Source organism: Typha angustifolia, chromosome 15 (genome assembly GCF_048772165.1).
Source record: "Typha angustifolia cultivar Huaian chromosome 15, ASM4877216v1, whole genome shotgun sequence".
In the NCBI taxonomy this organism is placed as follows: domain Eukaryota; kingdom Viridiplantae; phylum Streptophyta; class Magnoliopsida; order Poales; family Typhaceae; genus Typha; species Typha angustifolia.
In genome coordinates, this window is record NC_133253.1 from 6,466,557 (window position 1) to 6,480,063 (window position 13,507).

At 38.0% G+C, this 13,507-nt stretch overlaps 3 protein-coding genes and 1 non-coding gene across 10 annotated transcripts; 1 reads left to right on the forward strand and 3 right to left on the reverse strand.

Annotated features, from left to right (window-relative positions):
• Positions 1-553: 553 nt before the first annotated feature.
• On the forward strand, positions 554-6,028 carry LOC140779667 (uncharacterized). Of its 2 annotated transcripts, none has more exons than XM_073124861.1 (6): positions 554-824; positions 1,075-1,224; positions 1,331-1,389; positions 1,480-3,255; positions 4,115-4,268; positions 4,346-6,028. In XM_073124861.1, the coding sequence occupies exons 2-6, from the start codon at positions 1,119-1,121 to the stop codon at positions 5,023-5,025; spliced, it is 2,775 nt and encodes a 924-aa protein (XP_072980962.1). In that variant the 5' UTR covers positions 554-824; positions 1,075-1,118; the 3' UTR covers positions 5,026-6,028. The 2 variants fall into 2 exon arrangements, with proteins under 2 accessions (XP_072980962.1, XP_072980963.1); XM_073124862.1 differs by having other exon boundaries at positions 1,075-1,209.
• Positions 5,678-9,129, reverse strand: LOC140779668 (replication protein A 14 kDa subunit-like). Of its 2 annotated transcripts, none has more exons than XM_073124866.1 (3): positions 8,934-9,129; positions 6,876-7,134; positions 5,678-6,027 (listed from the first exon to the last, which is right to left on the reverse strand). In XM_073124866.1, exons 2-3 carry the CDS (start codon positions 7,129-7,131, stop codon positions 5,963-5,965), a joined length of 321 nt encoding a protein of 106 aa, XP_072980967.1. In that variant the 5' UTR covers positions 7,132-7,134; positions 8,934-9,129; the 3' UTR covers positions 5,678-5,962. The 2 variants fall into 2 exon arrangements, with proteins under 2 accessions (XP_072980967.1, XP_072980966.1); XM_073124865.1 differs by lacking the exon at positions 8,934-9,129 and adding an exon at positions 7,872-8,093.
• Positions 9,130-9,494: 365 nt separating this feature from the next.
• Positions 9,495-9,567, reverse strand: TRNAA-AGC (transfer RNA alanine (anticodon AGC)). The gene has a single exon. It is a non-coding gene; the product is annotated as a tRNA-Ala (tRNA).
• A 109-nt stretch (positions 9,568-9,676) lies between these two features.
• LOC140778474 (zinc finger CCCH domain-containing protein 3) lies at positions 9,677-13,486 on the reverse strand. Of its 5 annotated transcripts, none has more exons than XM_073123204.1 (7): positions 13,067-13,486; positions 12,004-12,129; positions 11,630-11,795; positions 11,456-11,529; positions 11,287-11,365; positions 10,627-10,701; positions 9,677-10,068 (listed from the first exon to the last, which is right to left on the reverse strand). In XM_073123204.1, the coding sequence occupies exons 3-7, from the start codon at positions 11,757-11,759 to the stop codon at positions 9,965-9,967; spliced, it is 462 nt and encodes a 153-aa protein (XP_072979305.1). In that variant the 5' UTR covers positions 11,760-11,795; positions 12,004-12,129; positions 13,067-13,486; the 3' UTR covers positions 9,677-9,964. The 5 variants fall into 5 exon arrangements, with proteins under 5 accessions (XP_072979305.1, XP_072979306.1, XP_072979303.1 ...); XM_073123205.1 differs by having other exon boundaries at positions 11,630-11,863; XM_073123202.1 differs by having other exon boundaries at positions 11,630-11,798; positions 13,067-13,484.
• Positions 13,487-13,507: the final 21 nt, after the last annotated feature.

A 13,507-nucleotide genomic window follows, 5' to 3' on the forward strand; every position in this document is an offset into this window, starting at 1 on the left:
CTCTAATAGCTGTTGTGGAATAAGTGAAATCATAAGCCTCCTAACATTTATAAGTAGTCATAAGGTTCTCCCTCCTCTCTTCTCCCTCTCCCTGTACATCACCATTTGTTTAATAATATATAACTAGTTGCGTTAGGTCCACTTTCCATAAACTTTGAAAATATATTTGGGTTGTTTATAATTCACTTTAAAATGTTACTAGCAAGTTGGATAATATCTAGGTGGCAAATTGGTAGAGGAAAGTATAGTCTAAGTAACTCTTCTACTAATGGCATTAAATGATTTAATAGTAATAGGACTTCAAAAGGACTAGGAGCATTAATAATTTTCCCTGTCATATGAACCACCACCACTTCGAAATACTGGGCATATATGTTATATATATATATATATATATTCCTCATAGAAACTTGTATGCGCGTAGTCGCATATCTTGGATCGCCCGTTAGCACCGTTTGGAATTTGAAATGGAGCTCATCTCCCTCCCCAAAAAGAGCCGTTGGCTTATCGTTTTCTCCACTCCGCTTTCTTCTCTCCCCACCCCCATTTTAAATCTGTATCGATTAATTTATGCCAACTATAAAACTTAAATCTCCGATCTCCACATCTCTCTCTCTTGATCTCGATCTCGAACTCGAACTTGATCTCGAGTAAAGGGTCTCCACTTCCAACCATCTCTCCCTTCTCCTCTTCTCTCTTCCTCCTTAAGAACTACGAAAACCCTAACCCTAAAGCTTAACAGTAATCTGAGCGAGCTCTCGGGAAGATGGGCGACGAGTGGGCGACGAGTGGAGTGCATGGGATCTACATCTCGCTTCCATGAGGTCTGCATATCTCTGCCCTAGCTAGGGTTTTCGGCTATTTGGAGATTAGGGTTTTGGCGAAGTGAGCTTAAAGAAATTTAGTTCATTTCCTAGTCACTCAGTTTTTGTTCTAGTATTCTTACGGTTCGATCTGAAGATAGAAGTTTAATTCTTCCTTTTTGTTGATCTGGTTTCCAATTAATTGTATTGCCACTTATGATCTTAATTGGTTCAAAATACCATTTTGTTGAATCTGGTAATTTCTTTGCAGTAAGGTGAAGTGTGGTACCGAAAGTGTAGATCATTAATTCAAGTATGGGGGCAGAAAAGGGTGGTTCGAAGAGTGGTGGGTTTTTTCATCTGTTTGATTGGAACAGGAAATCTCGGAAGAAGTTGTTTTCCAATGGTACCATTTCACCTGGTAAATTTATTCTCTATAATGCTGCATCTGGGTGCAGAAAAAGAAAAGAAAGTACTTTGCTTCTCCTTCTTTCTCTTATTTTGCCTTTTTTTTTCTTTAATTTCAGAGGGCACAAAACAAGGGAAGAGAAGCAATGATAATTTACCAAGTACGCGATTCCGGATGGTGGGAATTTCTACCCTTTTTCTTTCTTTGATCATTGTTTTATATCAATGACACCAGTGTTGGTGCTTACACTATTGTTGATGCTGTCAGATTGATGAGGAGGATATTGTTGGAGTATCGAGTATTAAGGGAAGCAGCGACTACAGTTGCGCTTCCTCCGTGACAGATGAAGAAGGAAATGGGACCAACAAAGCACCAGGAGTAGTAGCCAGGCTGATGGGTCTGGACTCTATGCCCACCACAGGTGTTTCAGAACCCTACTGCACTCCTTTCATTGATAGACGATCTCTTCGAGACAATCATAACCTTAAAAGGAGTCCTGAATTCTGCACGAGCAGCAATAGGTTTAATCAGGAGCACAATAGAGCTGAGAGCTATTTTCGGAAGCCAATAGAGTTTAGGTATCAGAAGATGCCCAGCAGCCCCATAGAGAAGTTTCAGACAGAGACACTGCCTCTAAGATCAGCTAAATCTCTCCCGATAAGCCACCACAAGTTGTTTTCACCAATAAAGAATCCTGGGTTCACCTCGGCAAAGAATGCAGCCCAAATAATGGAGGCAGCGGCAAAGATTCTTGAGACAGGTCCTCAAGCTAGTAGTGGGGGCAAAGTCTCGTCTTTTGGTTCATGCTCGATCCCTTTGAAGGTTTGTGATCCAAAGGAGAGCATGGCAGCCTCTCAAAGGACATCGAGACTGCTACAGCTATCCAGAACACCTGTGGGCTCTAGTGATGTCAGGTTTTCAAGGGGAGAAGGCGGCCAATCATTAAATAGGAGTTGGAATGGTGCAGAAGATATTGTCATATTCAAACCCTCCCCAGATTCTCGCGAGCTCAATCCTGGTGGTGGAAAGGGTAAGGGAAGATCTATTTCTTTGGCTGTCCAAGCCAAGGTGAATGTCCAGAAAAGGGAAGGCTTAAGCACACCTCTTAGGAGTTCAGTTCAGAAAGAACATGATCAAGTTAAATTAAACCAACCATTTAACTGCCAACCAAATGGACAGAAGAACAAGCAACAAAAGAAGCCATCGACAAGCAATGCATCTGGTGTCCTCAGACAAAACAATCAGAAACAGAATTGCCAGTCGAGCAGAAGCAAGTTAGCTTCAAACAAGTCCATCTCTAATCAGCAGGGACGAAAAGTGCTTTCTGGAGATGCCTCTTCTGTAAAGCATAAGGGTGTAAACAAAATTTCTGCCAATACAAGAGTTGGTTACAGAAAGGAAGTTTTGGTGACAGGTGAACTAGAAAGGGAAGGGTCGTCGAGTAATAAGGATTTCCCTCAAAAGAAAAGGTTAATAGAGCGGAGCTTCAACAATGACAAGAGTTCTTTCGTCGATAACACATTCATGAATAGACATGAAGAATGTATTCAACCTAATGTAGTTATAGAAGAGCGTGCGAAGCGGAATAAAGATAACAAAGATGTTACAGATGTTGTATCCTTTACCTTCACATCCCCTTTGGTAAAACCCATGGCTGGATCCCAGTCTTCTACCCATGTGGTAGAGAGCTGGGATAGAAGGAACGGTTACTGGTTTGATGCTCATGGTGAACCAACTGCTTCAGATGCAAAAGGTAAAAGCTTATTGTCTCCGGGAATAAATGCTATCAAGGGTGATGCTTTGAGCCTTCTTTTAGAACAGAAGTTGAGGGAATTAACATCAGGGGTCGATACATCCAATGACTTCATGAGGGCTGCAAGTTTTGTGCCCTCCTTTTGTACTACAGAACCAAGATCTGTTAACCTTGACATCAGGGCTGCTGAACATGGGAAATTGAAACATAGTCGCAAAGATAAACCTGCTGATATATTTGACTCCTGCCTTGCTACAACCAACAGTCAGTCGTTTGGAATCAAACAGCAGGTATATTTTTTTGCTTTTGTCTTTTCCATTCTCTGATTGTCATTTTAATCGTAGCTGTGCAGTTATTCTTTGACTTGTTTAACGGATAATGCAGGACAAATAATAATTGGACAACAGGTTATTATTTTAGTTCTACAACTCTAAACTGCTCTAAACACGTTTGATTACCTTGTCTGCAAACATATTATTGCTATAATCTATTATTTGCAAGTTGATCTGATCACAATTTTAATATTCTATGATTTGAGATGATGCTAATGATTCCATATGCTACTAGTACTTTCTATATACAATCATTTTTGGCGCAGTAACAAATTCTTGGCTTTTTGGTGCTTAGGACATGTTGTCAGATTCATTTGCTATCTAACATAGACACTCCATCTCACAGTGTCTTCTGGAAGATTAGCTCTCTTGTATACGTGTAATGTATATGCATGTCAGAAGTATGCAAAGTGTACTACATTTATGTAGTAATAGCAACTTCTGTGGTTAATTGACAACAATATGGATCAGCATACAAAATATTACATTTATGTACTACAACATGTCTTCCGACTTAAATTCACAATTCTCTTCCTGTCTTGTATCTGTGCGTGTGAATTGAACATCTGAAAAATCCATTCGTACATGAAATTTCTTTGTATTTGATCAGATTGCTCAAATTTTAGTAAATAATTTCTTGCTATGTGGGGACATACAAGAGCCGAGGCTCCCTCCGTGTTTCTGAATGTTGAATTTCTCATCTTTATCGTTGTTTTTTCTTCCAGACCCTTTGCTTGGAAGTCAAATTGAATTCTTTTTCATCAGTGAAAGCTCATAAGATATCGATCTCTTGACTGCTCTTCAAAATCTTTTTCAGATAGTAGAAGAGGTGGAATGCAGCAGCAGCAGCAGCAGCTACGCACGAAAGGAACAAGTTCAAAAGATTCAAAACCTGAGTCCCCTTTCTATATTCGAAGCAACCTTTTCCACTGAAAGTTGTCGTTCATCAGAGAGCTCAGGAAGCACAGATGGTAAACTATGAATAATTAGAATTTTCTGTGATATCTGTTGATCATGCCAATACTCATAAAATACTTTCTCTTGCTAGGGAGCAAGGCAAGTTCATCATCTGTCCAAGCTCAGAATGCTGTTGCCCTCACTTTCTCAAAGACAACTTCATCTGTTGAAGCTGAAATGGAGTTATCAGATTCAGCCTCCTCTACATTTGCTGACAACTCAAACTCGCCAGATATTAGAATTGCAACTCAGTTTGAAAAGGACAAACAAGAAGAGATTGAGTACATTAGAGAGATATTATGCAATGGAAAGTTGACATCCGATGATCATCTTAGCTCATGTTTTTTAAGTCATGCCGGTACAACATTGCATCAGCTGGTCTTTGATAAAATGGAATCTAAGAGAAATAGAAAAGCACACGAGAAGGAAAACATTGATGGTAAAGTGGATAGAAAGTTGTTGTTCGATTGTGTCAATGAATGCTTAGACACGAAATGTAGCCTCTACTGTAAAGCAGGATATCAAGCATGGGCCAAAGGGCTAACAGTCACTGGGAAGGATCTGGCCTCTGAATTCTGCAATGAGATTTCTGGGTGGAGGAACATGGGAGACTGGATGGTGGATGAGCTTGTGAACAAGGACATGAGCACTCACTTAGGAAGGTGGCAGGATTTTCAGATTGAAGCATTTGAAGCAGGTGTGGATATTGAGGAAGACATATTGAGTTCTTTGGTTGATGAAGTTCTTGCCGATATCTGCATCAGAAGTTAGCATTTTCTTCCTGGAGTTTTTTTTTTCCTAAAAAAAAAAAAGTATTTTTGGATAGTGTAGATTGTCCCTTCTTTCTATTCGAGCCTTGATTCTGTAATCATCTGTATTGACCGTTTAAAATTAAACGTATCTCAAAATCTCAAAATCTATTTCGAATGACAACTTCATTTTGGTTTTAGACTGATCCTTTCAAGTAGGATCAAATTCAGTTTACCTGTCTGAAATATCCCGAAAATTGGGCTTATGTCGCTCGAAGTCGGCTGAAATGGTCTCATGGTGTACTTGAATTGGCCTGAGATTTCTGTCGAGCCATTGACAGATTAGATTAGCTTAAACAGGTCTGACTTTTGTCATGATAGTTTTATTTCCAAGAAAGAAAGCTTTTTGTCATAGAAGTATGTACCTTAGCATACATATTAGATTGGTGATTGCTCGCATACAATTGTGGCAAACCCCAAAAGGAACTCTTTTCACACATTATTCGAATGCTCTCATTTCATATTCTTGTCCATGGCATTGCTTTCTCAGCTCATTCCCCCATTACACTCTACTTAGAGCTGATCTCACTCAAAACGAGAGCTGAGAGCAGTGGCATTTCTTTTCAAAGAAGAGCACCCCAAATATACACATATACCAGCGTCTGCAGACTGCAGGACATCAACTAGGGTTTTTGTGCATCACATTGAAGAAAACAGTTGGACTACTAAACATGAGTAGATTCTCTAAATGGTACTGGGCAGTAGTACCATGGTTCCCATATTAAGATAGGAGACAAAACATCACTTAAAAGTAGGAAATTAGCTTGCTTGCAAACAAGCCATTGAAACCAACAGTTTCAAAAGAAATAAGAATTTTTAGACAGATCCTTGTGTAATTGAAGTTTACTACACTTTTGAACTTGCTAGAGCCAATCTTCTCAAACAGATGCACCAGTTCATTACAGAAAGAAGCTTTTGAACTTTCCACTTGCCAGTTGGCATAGTCCATTGTATGCTACAGTATCTGTCAAAGAGTTAAAAATAAAAACTTAAAACAAAAGAATGAAAAATTTGATACTTAGCACAAAATGTGATAGACGAACAGATGGTGTCCAGACCAATTGTGCTGAAAAAAAAGACAGTAAGCAAGTCAAATAGATGCCACTTTCACTGCACCTTTTGTGGAAAATCAATTGTTAAGTTTTTCAGTATCAATTGATTATGCACCTTTACTTTGATGAAAACATTAAAAAAAAGAGTAAGAAATAGATGCATGACATCTTTTGCCAACCAAAGTTTTATGTTAAAACCTGCTGGATTAGCTACCTACTAGGCCACTCATGCCAGGTTTGTTTCCATTTTGTGGATGGTAGTGGATAAGCAGAGTGTAAAATGGAAGCAGCCTAAACTGCGAGCAAGGAATATAAGTCGGGTCCAACCTTAAGTGGAATGTTGCTTGAGAGAGATATAAGTCCAACCTTTGTGGCAAAATGTTATTCCAGGAACTATCCTGTTGCAATAGAAAATTATTGAAAAACTGCAACCTCATATTTTGTACTCATTGGTCAAAATAACAGTATGCCAGACAAAAGTCTAACCAGGTAGGTCAATGGCCAATGGGGGACAACAAAATATATTTCTGATTCATTGTTCTATTTCGAGTAGAAAGGCATATTTCATAAACTTTCTCATTCTCTTTTCCTACTAAACCAGTTAAGGCTACATTAGCAGTCAAGGGAAAAAACATAGCAAACCCAATATGCCACCAAAAAGTTGAGGTTTGAACACTAAATGAGCCGACAGGAACTTAGATGTGCACTATGTAAGAAAATATAAGTAATAACTAACAAATGGGTATTTAAGAATAGTTACCAAAAGAGTCACCAAAATCAGTGCAAATTTCTGCACGAATGGACTGATTGCCATCAGCAATACCTATAACCTCCACAAAATGCGACAAGGGGACATCCTGGGCACCCCTTATAGTTAATTGTTGTCCATCAGTGGATTGTCCTATGATGGTTCCACCTTCATTTCGCGTTACTTGAATCACTGCTCGCACTCTCCGTCCCAGGTATATCTTCAGAGTCTCAGCATTAACGAGCATTGCAGGGCTTGAGGGATCCATTTCCTACAATAACACATGATAGAATTAAAACTGGAGCTCTGAAAATTCAACCTGTGTCTACTTCCCTTGAAGTGAAATCATGCAAAACATCCCTGCTAGATATTGCTATGACCTAGAGAAGGGAAAATTAGAGATGATGAAGGACGAGTAATTAATAGAGGATAAGAATAGGAAAGTAGGAAAGCAAGGTGAGAACTAGGCAAAAAGAGTGATGGCAAGCTAGATATTTTGGCCCCTGCTATCAGAAACACGGAGGCCATCATAAAACCATCATCTTATTGTGGTTTAATTGATGGGAGATCTTGAGAAAAAGGGTCCATATCATCAGTTCCTTGCCATACATGTATGAAATCCTAGTTAATATTCAGACTTTGAAGATTCAAGCAATTCAACAGGTCTAGAAAACCTCAGTTCTAATAAATGTCCTCCCTATACCATGGCAAAGCTAGGAATCAATGTCTGTTTTTTATGCAATAGGTGTTAAAAATTGTTGTCTGAGATTTGGTCACCTATCTACCTGTTCACTCTCACCAACTCCATTAACTTAAATATTGCTTCTTTTTATGTAAATTATATGACAAGTTGTTCCTTAATCACACAATAAACAAAATTTCTGATCAACTCGTGATACAAAAGATTAGAGATAAGAGGTTGCGATCAACTAGATCAAGAGACCTAAGATTGCTAGGACCGTGGAAAAAGAAACATAGGCAGGGAAGGAAACCAGAGAAAGTTCTAACCTTTTTGGGAGATGGTCGCTCGCGGCGGATAGAACCGACGGGAGGCGATGAGGTCAGAGAAAATCAAATCATATGATGTGCAGCAGTTGGAGAGAGAGAGAGAGAGAGAGAGAGAGAGAGAGATTTGGAGCTTGAGAAAGGAATAGATCGGAGTTTTCTCGCTATTAAGGCGACTTCCAGAATGGTCTGATGATAGCGGCGGGAAACATTGGGAACTTTTCAGCATTTGGGGCTTGGATATTTTCTAATAATATAGTAGATTGTTGATTTATAAACAAATTAATTTTTTATAGACCATTGGCTCTTATGCTAATCATAAGCTCTCAACGAAAGGGCTAACCCTCTCCCATAATAATATTTATAAACACAAAATATCGATATAGGGTACATTAATAGAAGTAGAGTAACATAATTTAGGCAAATAAAGTTTTAAAAATTAGCTAAAATTGATGAAGATACGACGTCAAATATGAAACACATTGAATAATAATCAACTCATATTTGAATTCATATATTTAGTCCGTGTAAAGATTTAGATGAATATATAACAAAATTTAAAAATTATTTCTTAACTATACAGATATAAATAATTTTAAACATTTCTTTTAAACACAATTAATATAAAATACTAAGAGTTTTACAAAAATAATTTCTTCTAGTGTCAAATATATAAAAGTTAGTTAAATCAATCTCTACAAATTAAAATTAAAAACATCATTAATAATAATATCAGGATTCCCTTTTTAAAGGAGCAAACTAAAAACTACAAATTCTGCACAAGAGAGACATGCACATCGATAACCTGAATAATATGGAACAAAGCAAAAAAACTCTTTTACTAAAGTTACACAGTCTGAATAATATGAACATCTGTGCAGATCTATAACCTGAATAATATGCATCATCTGTGCAGACCTATAAAGGGTTATGCATTCCCAAAGTGTGTCATATCCTCATTATGCATAACTAGTTAACTACGGAAAATTCATTGAAGATCAATGACGCATATATGAAGAAGTAAAAGCTAGACTACGTTAACAAATGAACTTTGGATGCTATTACCTGGGAAAGGCCTTGAAATCACCCAGACGAAGACGATGGCGGCAGAGCTTGATGACGGCGATCTCGAGGCAGAAAGAAGCGGATCTTGGTGACGGCGGGGAGGCGATTGCGGCGGAGCGTGAGGACGGCGGAGAGAGCCGGAGAGGAAATCGAATCGTATGATGTGCAGCAATCGGGGGGAGAGAGAGAGAGAGAGATTTGTGATTTGAGAAAGGAATCGACCGGAGCTGTCTCGCTATTAAGCGGACTTCTGATGCTAGCGGCGGGAAACATTGGAACTTTTGGCGCGTCTGGCACATTGAACATTTTCCAGTAATAGAGTAACTAGTAAGTAGGTTGTTGATTTATAAATAAATTTTTTTTTTATACAGCTCTTATGCTACTCATAAGCTCTCGACAATGAGACTCACTCACTCTCTCTCTCTCTCAAAAATAATACTTATAAATGTATATAACAATAATAATCATTTTCTCCCTCGTTAATTGAAAAATGGAAGGACCTTTTTAAAAACAATTAGCGATTAATTTAGGCAAATTAAGTTTAAAAATTAGTTGGAACGTTGGAGATGCGGGGTATCGATCCCCGTACCTCTCGCATGCTAAGCGAGCGCTCTACCATCTGAGCTACATCCCCGAGATGAAAAATTGAAATCCTTAATAATTAATAACTTTTCAGAGACGATCCAAGCGTCACCAGTCACTGATTCACAACTTTAATCACAATTATGAACCAGTGTTGAGCATCTACAAATTTCTTTTCATTATCAAACATCAAGAAAGACATATATACAATAAGAAGAAAATATATTACATCTTTGTGTTAGTCATATGAAAAGGTTTTCACAAAAAGTTAGTGGATCCACATAGCCCAGATGCCTTCCATAATGCCCCTTGTGTGAAGGTTTTCCTAAGATATATAACTATTGGCACTAATACGACTTCCAAAGTATGGGTATAAACTGAAAGCTCGCCAGGAAGTTTACATCATACAACTCCAGTTATAGCTCTGATGATAACTCTTTAGATGTTAATTATCCCCAGTCGACAAAGGGAAGGGGTGGATAACCTCCTTCAGGAGGTGGTTGGAGTGATGGAGGTAGGTTTCCCCAAGGTGTATGATCTCTTGGCATTTCTCCTGCGAAAAGTCCCACAAAAGCTATCAAAGTTAAAATGATAAATCAATTACATCTTGTAGATGAAATCAAAACTGCCGCAACCAGTGAAGGTGCTAAAGAGCATGTTCATCAGTACAACAATAACAACTAAGCCATTAGTGTCAACTATTCTAAATGTGGATCTTTTTTCTCCGTAGGAAACTAATAGAAATAAAGGAAATGCAATGAGCCTAAGTGAATTCTGGAGGCTGATGAAGGGTTTGTAATGCAAGAAAGTAATCGGAAACAAGAATGAGATGCCAAGAAGCAAGATTGTTTCATTTATTCAACAACTTTTGGAAAATAACTCTCATAGGCACTGATGATGGATCAAATTGCCAAACAAAATTTTATCAATAGCTAAAGTGCAGTCCGGAATTAATAAAAGCAATCAGGTACAAGTGCATAACTCCATGAAAGGAAATCAAATCAATCATCTTATGACATGATCAGTTCTGTGCAACATATATGTGATGCTAATCATTTGGTTCTTAATGTCATATGTCATGCCATGTAATATTTAATTGGCATTAATCTACCTGAAAAGGAGCTGCCTCCTATCAATTGATTAGCAAAAAGGTTTGGCACCTGTACCATCTCTCCAACATTTGCCCCTGCATAACAGGATTACAGAAGTTATGACTTATGAGCATTCTCACTTTTCCTAATAAAACTTTAAAGAAAAGCATTGGATCCTTTGGGCAATAGTCAGGAAATGCATGCTAATGCATCTGTTTATGAACTTTTTCTACCAAGACATAATTATTCCTCTACATAAGAGGGACTAAAAACTTCTTGCTAGCAATTGCAAGTCTTTCAAGCTGTTAACGATTCAAATAATATAAGATAGTAGCATCAAGGAAGACATATCCTTCACTTGTCTAAATTTGGAATTGCTAAAGGACTTAAAATTGCAATTGCCAAAAAGGATTTAGCTACACAGAAATAAATACAATGAAGATTGAAGAATTTATAGAGTTTTTGCCCCTCATCAGAAAAGATGGCTAATATTGATTGATTGGTTTGAGTATGACAAAGGGGGTATCTCTTCAGGCCATATTTTCACAATATTCTTCTATCCTTTGCTTTTACAGGCAACTCATTAAGCCAACAAATATAATCAGGATTTTAAACATTTATTCATGTTATGTTAAATCTCAAATAAGCCCATAATGGAATTCATCAAAAAAATGTCTCACCAGAACCAACTGGGTTTGGATTCACCATCTCCGGCTTCGGATGAAAATATCTGCATGTGTCTCCATACTTGCAGACTCCCTATAATACCAAAACACTCATATAAATGATAAATATGAGTGCTTCTCAGGTAAGCCACATTTAGATCAAATTACATGAAAAAGGTTTTACCGTTCGCACAAAGTGATGGCAAATCCCTCTAGCCAAGCTCCCAGAGGGATGAAGAACAGAGGACCCAAGTGGTTCTGCAACCAATTCAGTGCAGTTTAGGATGAAATATGGAGGTTATTATAGAACAAGCACAAGATGTTTGTGGAAATGCCTCATAGAGAGACAAATAACTACCTTTGTGAGAATCATACCAGAGAGCGCGAGCGCGCTGATGGTGGATCCCTTGCAAGTGGCGTTTCCGCGCAGATGGGGTATCTTGAAACTGCTTCTCGCAGTAGTCACAGTAGTATTTCCCCAATGGCATCCCGCTTCTTCAACTCTCGCTTCTCTCTTTTTTTGGCTTCTAATAACATCGTAATAATTAGGTGAGTTGCACGTAAACCCTTCTGAATTTAGACTGATCCTTATCTAAGAGACAAAAGGGTCTCATCATTAATGACCTTTTCTTAAAAATCCACAAACCTAGTTAAGACCCATGGATCATTTTCACTGTGATCAAATCAACAACTAAAATAATATAACAATTACAAGAGCCACTTATAAATTACCCGTTGAATCTAATAGCTCTATTTGAAGTTCTCTTGCTTGCTTGAAACTATGATGAGTTACTTCAAGTGGTTGATGAACCGAACTCAATGGCCTTCTATATCAAACGCCCTCCACACAACAACTCGCTTCAAGAAAGAACGCAACAACAATGATCAGAAATTTCTAATGAATCTCATCTCTCTAAAATCTTTTGATCATCAAGACACTTCAACAAAATTCTTCCAAGAACTTCAAACCTCTTCTACCAGCATTCATTATTGACACAGGGTTGTTTGGTTTATATAGTTATAAAGAAAAAGATTGAAAAAATAATTTAAGTCATATCAAAACTTATCCTTTCCGGCTCGGGCATAATGGTTGTTCCAACACTATGGGTTTTTTTTCTCATATGGCTCCAAATGACATGAAACTGTTTGAACACAAAAAAATAACATTCATATTGCCTAAAACATCATATTCAGACGTCCTACCAATGATTCAAAAGATACTTTTAACTCATTCAATCTCTTGTAAAGTTGCATGAGAATAAAAAATTCAAGTCTACAATAGTCTGCTCTTACAAAGTAATTATAAAAATATATATTTAGATCGTTTGTACACAAATTGTCAATATAAAAATCCAACAACTCTTATTTACGTATTATATATAGACACACCTTTAAGTTTGTTGAAATTTGAAAACCTTTTATTTTAATTTTTGTCTAATTGTCACTCGGTAGTTTCAAAATATTATAATTATTACTATATTCTTCAAAATATCATGATTGTTATCGAAACAGACGTGCTCTTTCAAACATATCATTTGATTAGTTAAACTAACTAATCGTGATTAAAATTGAACTTATATTTAGAAAAGATTATAGATACATGGTAAATCTAACCTGAATAGTATGCACATCAGTGCAGATCTATTAGGAGTTATGCATTCACAATGTCTGTCATATCCCCATTATGCATAAATAGTTAACTACGGGATATTCATTGCAGATCAATGACACAAAGTCACAAATATGAATAAGTAAAGCTAGACTATGTTAACAAATGAACTTTAGATGCCATTACCTGGGAAGGCCTTGGAATCACCCAGACGAAGACGATAGCAGCAGAGCTTGACGTCGGCGAGCTCGAGGAGGGAGGAGGCTGATCTTGGTGACGGCGATCTCGAGGAGGGAGGAAGCGGATCTTGGTGACGGCGGATAAGCGATGGGGGCAGAGCTTGTTGACGGCGAGCTGGAGGAGGGAGGAGGTGGATCTTGGTGACGGCGAGCTGGAGGATGGAGGAGGCGAAGCTTGGTGTCGGCGGAGGGAGCTGGAGAGGAAATCGAATCGTATGACGTGCAGCAATTGGAGAGAGAGAGAGAGAGAGATTTGGGGTTTGAGAAAGGAATCGATCGGAGTTGTCTCGCTATTAAGCCGACTTCCAGAATGGTCTGATGCTAGCAGCGGGAAACATTGGGAACTTTTGGCGCGTTGGATATTTTCCACTAAGCTCTTGACAAAGAG